The sequence below is a fragment of the Lathyrus oleraceus genome, chromosome 4, assembly GCF_024323335.1.
Source record: "Lathyrus oleraceus cultivar Zhongwan6 chromosome 4, CAAS_Psat_ZW6_1.0, whole genome shotgun sequence".
NCBI classification, from domain to species: Eukaryota; Viridiplantae; Streptophyta; class Magnoliopsida; order Fabales; family Fabaceae; genus Lathyrus; species Lathyrus oleraceus.
Window position 1 is genome coordinate 165187331 of NC_066582.1, and position 9686 is coordinate 165197016.

General features: G+C 34.7%; 1 protein-coding gene across 1 annotated transcript; it reads left to right on the plus strand.

Moving 5' to 3' along the window:
* Positions 1-3713: 3713 nt before the first annotated feature.
* Positions 3714-4534, plus strand: LOC127136528 (cellular nucleic acid-binding protein homolog). Its single transcript, XM_051063073.1, has 2 exons — positions 3714-3812; positions 4208-4534. Exons 1-2 carry the CDS (start codon positions 3714-3716, stop codon positions 4532-4534), a joined length of 426 nt encoding a protein of 141 aa, XP_050919030.1.
* The last annotated feature ends 5152 nt before the right edge of the window (positions 4535-9686 follow it).

Sequence of the window (9686 nt, forward strand, 5' to 3'; positions counted from 1 at the left end):
TATGCACAATCTAACTAAACGGTTCCCATTGAGTACGACAGACGTAAGGGATGCTAATACCTAATACCTTCCCCTTGCGTAATTGACTCCTTAACCAAATTTGGTTGCGATGACCATATCATTGTCATTCTTTTAAGGGTTTTATAGATATTTTCCATTTCCCTTTTGGGGAATAAATAAAGTTCAGTGGAGACTCTGTTATTCATTCTGTGACTGCTCGCAAGGTCATATTTTTCGAGATGCGACTGCTGGCGACTTTGCTAGAGATTTTTGAGATGCGAGTCTAGAGAAAAAACATAATATAGAACGATGGTTGCATAGAGTGGGTCAGCAAGATGTAGTTCTCGTTAAGGTCAGCATGAAAATATCACTTAGAGTAAATCCTCTTGAAAGTGTTATCTCCCGACACGTAGTTGTCATAAGTGTCAATATTTTCATTAGGGTATGTGACTCTAAGGACCTTTTGTAGAGACTTTAAACATTTGGCCTACTAGGAATGATGGTTATGTAGTATAGGTCTGCGAGATTTAGTTCTCGTGGGGTCGATACGAGAAACTCACTCAGAGTAGAATCCCTCGAAGGAATTGACGCATGTCAAGTAGTTGCCATAAGCAGTAATCATTCTTGGTGAATCCATGATTCTAGGAACCATGTCTAAAACCTTGAAGTCGATGGTTACATAGTGCGGGTTTGCGAGATGTAGTTCTCATTGGATCGGTACGAAAACCTCACTTAGAAGATATTCCCTTGAAGTAATTAACCCACGATAAGTAGTTGTCGTAAGCTGCAATCATTCTTCTAGATCTGTGACTCTAGAAACCTTTGCAAACCCTAGATCATACCTGGTGAGAACCCTATGTGAACAAAGAAATCAGATTCATCTATACCTCGAACTTATGAACCCATGTACCTAAAAACAGAAGAAAAAAAATTATGGCATCTCTTTTTCATGCAATGCATCTGCATGAAAAGAAAAAAAGCAAAGCTTTTAGTTATCTCACACTTAATTCAGGAACCTGAGATATTTACAAGCCTGAAAATAACTTTTGAAAGGAGAAACACTTTGATATTCAAGTTTAAAGAGGACAAGATTGAAAGCTTAAATATGTTGAGCTCCAAGATTCAAAAAAAACCATGGGAAGGTCCTGGATATATTAACTAAAAAGGTGGATTTGTTTTCCGTTATCACTCTAGCACAGTATATGACCCGCTTTTGCGCTTCTTTACTTTCATAAACTTCCAATTGGCTCCCACATTGGAAGAATTCGAGAGAAACTAGGGTCGAAATTTGAAGGACCACAATCCATTTACCAAGATTGATGAGGATGTTACTCAAGAGAAAATAGCTTTAGCTCTGAGTATTGATGTCCAAGATGTGTTAGCTTAATGGGACACGAAGGGGATTTTAAAAGGTTTTACCAAGAAATTCCTGGTAGTTCAAGCCCTAAAATTTGAGAAGGCAGAAAATTGGAAGGCGTTTAGTGTTATTCTAGCTCTATTGGTTCATGAGATTGCACCCAACAAAAATGATTATGTGTAATTGTTGTGTGTATGCTTAGAAAAACATTGAAGATGATGAGAAAATTCTTTGTATACTCTTGGTTTCAATGTTTTGGAAATGATGCATGAATGCATATACACACACATACACACACACACACACACACACACACACACACATATATATATATATATATATATATATATATATATATATATATATATATATATATATATATATATATATGTGTGTGTGTGTGTGTGTGTGTGTGTGTGTGTGTGTGTGTGTGTGTGTGTGTGTGTGTGTGTGTGTGTGTGTGTGTGTGTATGATCATGATTGTTTTTAGCATAGATCGTTATTATGATCTATGATCAAATGGGATAAGTCTCATTTGGTCACTATTTGCTTATCGATAAGTATATCGATATATAATTTGGGCGACCAAATGGAGTTTGGGAAAATCCCTTTTGCTCACTATAGAAATTGTATAAAATTGATGAATTATGTTAAATCCGTTTTGCTTACTATAGAAATTGTATAAAATTGGTGAATTATGTATAAAATATCAAAAACTGTAAAAAAAGAAGTTAAAAACTGTATTTTTAGTAAGAAAAAATTGTTTTTTTGTACGGAAAAAAGTTGGAAAATAGGAAATTCAGAAAAGTCAAAAAAACCAGAAATTCAAAAAAATCGGGAAAAGTTGGAAATCGGTAATAGAGTGGTGGCGGCGGCGGTCTGATGGCGTCAGTCTGGTGAGTCAAAAATATTTCAGGCATTTTCGATTGTTTTTGGCATTTTTCGAGTTTCAAAGCATCTTCTTTGACTTATATGTAATATTGGAGATGATTGCAACCCCTTTTATCAGATTAAATTTATTTTTGAATAAAATAAAATATTTACATGTTTAATATAGTTTTTATTTAAAAAAATGTGATAGAAAGAGGAAATGGAGGAATTTGGGAGTAATAAAATTGAGATAATTTTGAATTGAAATATTATTTATGCGGTGATTTTCTTTGAGGCCTTTATTGGTGATATATGGTTCATACTCGGGACCTATTTTGGGTGAATAATTACTTAAATAATTTTGGATGATTTATACTTTTTTTGGTGAACTATATTATTTGACTACTAGTATTCTCATGCATGCATATATATTGGAGTTAGGTGGGACTTCGTTCTATTCGGTGGCCTCAAATCCATTTGGTGGGATCACTGGTCTAGTTGAGAGACCAAAGGCGCGTCTCAGATCCATTTGGTGGGGATCTTCGGTTCAGGCGAGGGGCTGGAGGCCGTTAGAAGAAATTAGTAATATACCTCTGATATCTACAAAGACTTGGTACCACATGCATATAAGTGAAGAAGGATGCATAATAGCATTGCATATATTGAGAATGATATATGTGTTTGTGTTTGTGTGCTAGTATTATTATTCTATTCGTTTGTCATCCTATTGCTAAATTTCATTGTTATTACTTGTAAGTGTATTCTGACCTCTTCTTTATTTTGTTGGATTGCCTTTGTGCAATGTTGTACAAGTAATTAGCAGGAGTGATAGATTGTGATGATCGTGAGATGGTTGTGACGTCCTCTTAGCATTTACTATTTTTTTCATTTAGTTAAATAAATGCTCTGGTCTATAACATCGGGGATTTTGGCGCTTGTATTTTCATGTATTGAGTTGTAACACTTTTTATGGAGTTTTCAGAGATGTCTTATTCAGACTTATGATATGTTTTCTTTTATCTTCCATTGCGAATTAATTAGTTGCATGTTTATGTATGAGAGTTTTGATGAAGTAACATCCTATGCATGAATTTTTCATTAGAAATAATGTGGTTTAGGGTCTTCCATAGTGGTATCGGAACTGGTTGGTCCATCCGGCCAAGTTTTGTTGATTATGTTATTTCCTAGTGTGCGATGAATGTTTGAACACTGTCGAGACAATATTTCTTCTAACTATTGCTTGTTGATATACAGAGGAATAACTGGGATAAATGACAGTTCTATTGTAGAGGCTCACAAAGTTATGGCTCAGGTGATGGGGTAGGCAAAACAGGCTTTGCAGACTCAACAAAACAATCAGGCTAAAGGTGGTGAGGGTCGTGGGATAAGTAGATTTTAGAGGAATAATCCTCTAAACTTTAAAGGGAGGTATGATCCGAAAGGTGCACAGACTTGGTTGTAGGAAATTGAAAAGATATCCAGGGTTATGGCTTGTACTGATGCTCAACAGGTTCTTTATGGGACTTGTATGTTTACTGAGGAAGCAGAGTACTTGTGGGATAATGCACGACAGAGGTTTCAGGATGTAAGTGCCGATATGACTTGGGTTGTACACAGAGCTACATTTATGGAAAAATACTTTCCTATAGATGTTTGTAAAAACCAAGATTGTATTTCTGAATCTAAAACAAGAGAATATGTCGGTCATAGACTATACGGCCAAATTTGAATAGTTGATTAGATTTTGCCCATATTACAACGGAGTCAATGCTGAAAAATCCAAATGCATCAAGTTTGTGAGTGGACTTCGCCTAGAGATAAATATGTTTATCGGATATCATGAGATGCGCCAATTTCCAGTGCTAGTCAACAAGTATCGTATTTATGATGAGGACAACCCTGCAAGATCTGCATATCATAAAAATGCTGGTGATAAGAAGAATGGTAACTAAAATTGTCGAACGCTTTATGTTGTTTTAGATAATAAGGGTAAACATAAATCAGAATAATAATAATGGGAAGATTCAAAGTGGGGGAGGTGTTGCTAATGCGATCAAGCGCTTCAAATGTGGTGTACTTGGTCATCGTGCATCCGAGTGTACTGCGGTGACATGTTACAAATGTGGGAAAGTTAGGCATAAGGCTAATGAATGTAAGAGTGCTAGATTGGATTGTTATAATTGTCGAGAGACTGGTCACATTAGTACCAATTGTCAAAAACCTAAGAAGACGCAGGATGTCAAAGTTGGTGGAAAAGTTTATGCTCTTAGTGGTGTAGAGGCCTCAAAGTCCGATAATCTTATATGAGATACATGCTTTATTAATGGTATTCCTTTGATTATTATCATTGATACATGTGGTGCTTAGTCTTTTATATTTGTTGATTGTGTAAAAAGATTAAATCTTATTGTGTCTCCTATGGGTGGAAGTATGATAATTGATACTCCAACTAATGGGTCGGTGACTACTTCTTCAGTTTGTTTGAATTGCCCTCTAACGATATATAGTGGGGACTTTGTTATTGACTTAGCCTACTTATGTTGAGTCAGCTTGATGTTATTTTGGGTATGAACTATCTAGAGTTCAACCGTATCTATATCAACTGTTATTCCAAAGTAGTGTTATTTCCTGAGTTTGTGGAAGAGAAAGATCCTCTATTCATATCGGCTAGTCAAATGAGATAATTCTTGAAAGATGAAGCCCAAGTGTTTGCGATGTTTTCTTATTTACATATAGGAATTAAGACATCAGTGGTTGATTTACCTGTGGTGAAAGAATTTCCAAAATATATTAATGATCTACCACCCAAGAGAGAAGTTGAGTTTTCCATTGATCTAGTGTTGGGCACCAGGCCTGTATTGATGGCACCTTATAGAATGTCTCCAGCATAATTGGATGAATTAAAGAAACAATTAGAATATTTGCTTAAGAAGAAATTTATCAGACCAAGTGCGTCTCCTTGGGGAGCTCCAGTTTTATTAGTCAAGAAGAAGGACGATATTATGAGATTGTGTGTCGTCTATCGCCAGCTGAACAAAGTGACTATTAAGAATAAATATCCTCTTCCTAGAATCGATGATCTTATGGAACAATTGGTTGGAGCATGTGTATTCAGCAAGATATATTTGAGATTTTGCTATCACCAGATCCCAGTGAAAGATGAAGATATCTCGAAGACTTCTCGTAGAACTCGGTATGATCATTATGAATACTCAGTGATGTTGTTCGGAGTTTCTAATTCCCTCAGTGTGTTTATGGAATATATGAATAGAAATTTCCATTCTTACCTTGATAAGTTTGTTGTGGTTTTCATCGACAAAATTCTGATATATTCCATGTCAGAAGAAGATCATGCAAAGCATCTTCGTATTATGCTTCAATTTCTGAAAGAGAAACAATTGTATGCCAAGATGTCTAAATGTGAATTCTGGTTACATGGACTTGTTTTTCCAGGTCATGTGATTTCCAGTGGTGGTATAGAGGTGGATCCTTCAAGAGTAGATGCAGTATTACAGTGGGAAGCTCCAAAGAAAGTTACTGAGATCAGAAGTTTCCTTGGACTAGCTAGTTACTAAAGGAGATTCATCGAGGGTTTTTCCATGTTATCTCTACCTTTGACTCACTTGACACGAATGGGTCAAGCATTTGTGTGGGATATTTAATATGAGGAAAGTTTTAGAGAACTGAAGAAGAGGTTGACTACTGCACCAGTTTTAACCTTACCAGATGTGAAGGAACCATTTGTCGTATATTATGACGCATCCAAGATAGGTTTAGGTGGGGTACTTATGTAGAGTAGCAAGGTAGTGGCTTATGCTTTCCCACAGTTGAAAGTTCGTGAGAAGAACTATCCTACACATGACTTAGAATTGGTGGAAATGGTTTTTGTATTGAAGATTTGTAGATGTTACTTGTATGGTTCTAGGTTAGAAGTATTCAATGATGATCATAAAAGCCTAAAATATATTTTTGATTAGAAGGAGCTTAATATGAGGCAGAGGAAATGGTTAGAGTTCTTAAAGGACTATGAATTTCGTTTGAATTACCACCATGGTAAAGGTAATATTGTAGTTGATGCTTTGAGTCGGAAATCATTGTGCAGGTCATTTATGATGGTGAGACAACTGGACTTGATCGAAAAATTCAGAGATATGAGCTTAGTATGCAAGGTGACTCATAGTAGTGTGGGATTAGGCATACTAAAGCTTAGTAGTGGTTTCCTTGACGATGTCAGGGAAGGTCAGAAGCTAGACATAAACTAGGTTGATCGACTATCTTTCATTGGTCAGGATGGATATGAGGATTTTAGAGTTGACAAGAATGGTATGTTGAAGTTCCATAATAGAGTATGCATGTCTGACGTGTTTGACCTGAAGGGTATGATTCTTGAAGAAAGTCATATAAGTAGTTTGAGTATTCATCCTGGGGATACTAAGATGTATCAAGATCTGAAGAAGATGTTTTGGTGGTTGGGTTTGAAGTGAGATATTGCTCAGTTTGTTTATGTTTGTTTGGCTTGTCAGAAGTCGAAGATTCAGCATCAGGAAACGTCTGGTCTGATGCAACCGTTGGATATACTTGAATGGAAGTGAGAAAATATCTCGATGGACTTTGTGATTGGGCTTTTGAATACTCCGAGAGGGAGTGATTCGATTTGGGTGATTGTTAATAGGCTGACTAAATCGGCTCATTTTATATCGATTAAGTTCCATTTTTCGTTACAGAGGTTGGCTGATATATACATTAGTACTGTTGTGAAGTTGTATCGAATTCTGTCGAGTATAGTTTATGACAGAGATCCAAGATTCACTTACAAGTTTTGGAAGAGCTTACAAGAAGCTCTGGGTACTAGACTGAGGTTGAGTTCTGCCTATCTCCCTCAGACAGATGGTCAGACTGAGCGAACTATCCAGTCTCTGGAGGACTTGTTGAGGGCATGTGTCTTAGAGTAGGGAGGTGCTTGGGACAACTATCTGCAACTGATTGAGTTCACATATAGTAACAACTACCATTATAGTATCGGTATGGAACCTTTTGAGGATATGTATGGTAGGAGGTGTATGACCCCCTTATGTTGGTATGATTATGGAGAGATTGTTGTACTTGGAACTGAGATTGTGCAGCAGATGACTGAGAAAGTCAAAATGATCCAAGAGAAGATAAAGACATCTCATAGTAGACATAAGATTTATCACGACAAGCGAAGGAAAGATATTGAGTCTCAAGATGGTGATCGTGTTTTTTTTAGAGTCATTCATGTGACCGATGTTGGTTGTGCTTTGAAGTCTAAGAAGCTTACTCCTCGCTTCATTGGACCATATCAGATTTCTCAGAGGGTTGGAGTCATTACCTACTGTGTGAATATACCCCCATCTCTTTCAAACCTGCATGATGTTTTCCATGTGTCACAACTCCAGAAGTATATTCATGATTCGTCTCACGTGATCCAAATGGACGATGTGAAAGTTCGGGATAATCTGACTGTTGAAGCAGCTATGTGGCAAAAAGATTTTTCTTGTGAAGGTTTTTTGGGGAGGATCTGCTAGAGGTAATATGACTTGGGAGCTGAAGAGTCAGATGAAGGAATCATATCCGGAGTTATTTTTGCCAAGTAATTTTTAAGGCAAAAATCTTTTTAAGTCAGGGAGAGTAGTAACATCCCTAATTTATTTTAATATTTTAATTAAACATTAGGATATTATTTTGCATGTGGTATGATTTATTTTGATTAATGGTGTTACTTTTGGTGATTTGGGTGTTATAAGCGTATTTTGATAATTTAATAATTACTGAAATAGTTGAATTATTGGTGATAATAAATTAATTTTAAGATACTTAGTAATAATAGTAATAATTAGAGTTTTAAAAATTAATTATAATGTTTTAATTAAATATTTATTTAATAAAAATATTTATTTAATTGAAACGTTTAAAAATGATTATTTAGAAATAACATGTACGGTAACATTTTATTTAATTTGTAATAATTATTTAATTGGTATTATTTTATTAATAATAAAAATGGAATGTATTTTAAAGATAGACGTTTAAATTTAACATTTGAGGGTGTGGGAGTAAGTAGAGGTGAAATATTAAAATGAGAATAATTGAAAGTATAAATATTAAAATGAGGGTGGGAGCTAGGTCACGATAGAAATTCTAAAATTTGTGAGAAGCGACACATCTGAGAGACGGGGAGGAGAGTTTTATGAAGGGAGGGGGAGGAACGTCAAGACCTTTGTGAAAACTTCGATTAAGGTATGTGGGGAACTACTTACTATAAGATGGATTTTAGGCAGCATGATGATGAAGGTTCTCTTACCCTCTCATCAGCGCCAACAGTTTTGTTTGTTAACTCTATTTTCTGTTAATCGTTCATGTATGTTATGTATTTATATTGATATGTTTGTATTTTGTCCAAATGGGATTCGCCTAATTCTTTTGGTCATGGATCCTATGATAATATTTCAGAAGTGTTAAATTGTGAATTTGGTGCAATATATATATATATATATATATATATATATATATATATATATATATATATATATATATATATATATATATATATATATATATATATATATATATTCGTGATTGTTTTTGGCATAGATCGTTATTACGATCTATAACCAAATGAGATCAGTTCCATTTGGTCACTGTTTGGTGATCGATAAGTATATGGATATATAATTTAGGTGATCAGATGGGATTTGGGAAAATCCCTTTTGGTTAATGTAGAAATTATATAAAATTGATGAATTATATTAAATTGCTGTAAAATTACAAATTTTATTAAAATCTCAAAAATCGTAAAAAAATTTAAGAAAAGGTTTAAAACTATATTTTTAGTAAAAAAAAACATAGATTTTTTGTACGAAATCACATGGTTGTACGGAAAAAGTTGAAAAATAAAAAATTCGGAAAAATCGAGTAAAGTCGAAAAATCAGAAATTCGGAAAAGTTAGAAAATCAGAAATTGAGCGGCGACAATCCGGCGAGCAGAGGACGACGACAGAGTTTTGGCGAGTCCGAAAAATTTCAGGCATTTTTTTTATCGTTTTTGGCATTTTTCGAGTTTTGAAGCCTCTTCAATGACTTTCATGTAATTCTGGAGATGATTGCAACCCCCTTTTATCAGATTAAAATATATTTTTGAATAAAATAAAATATTTATATGTTTAATATAGTTTTTATTTGAAAAATGTAATAGAAAGAGGAAAATGGATGACTTTGTGAGTAATAAAATTGAGATGATTTTGAATTGATATATTATTGATGTAGTGATTTTCTTCGAGGCCTTTATTGGTGATATATGCTTCATACTCAAGACCTATTTTGGGTGAATAATTATTTAAATAACTTTGGGTGATTTATACTTTTTTGGGTGAATTGTATTGTTTGACTACTAGCATTCTCATGCTTGCATATATATTGGAGTTAGGTGGGACTTCAGTCT

What these genes read in the sequence shown, in the direction of transcription:
- LOC127136528 (XM_051063073.1), top strand. Translation starts at nt 3,714, where the DNA reads ATGGCTTGTACTGATGCTCAACAGGTTCTTTATGGGACTTGTATGTTT. An exon ending in CACGACAGAGGTTTCAGGAT is followed by an intron (nt 3,813 to 4,207) that starts GTAAGTGCCGAT and finishes ATGTTGTTTTAG; the next exon opens with ATAATAAGGGTAAACATAAA.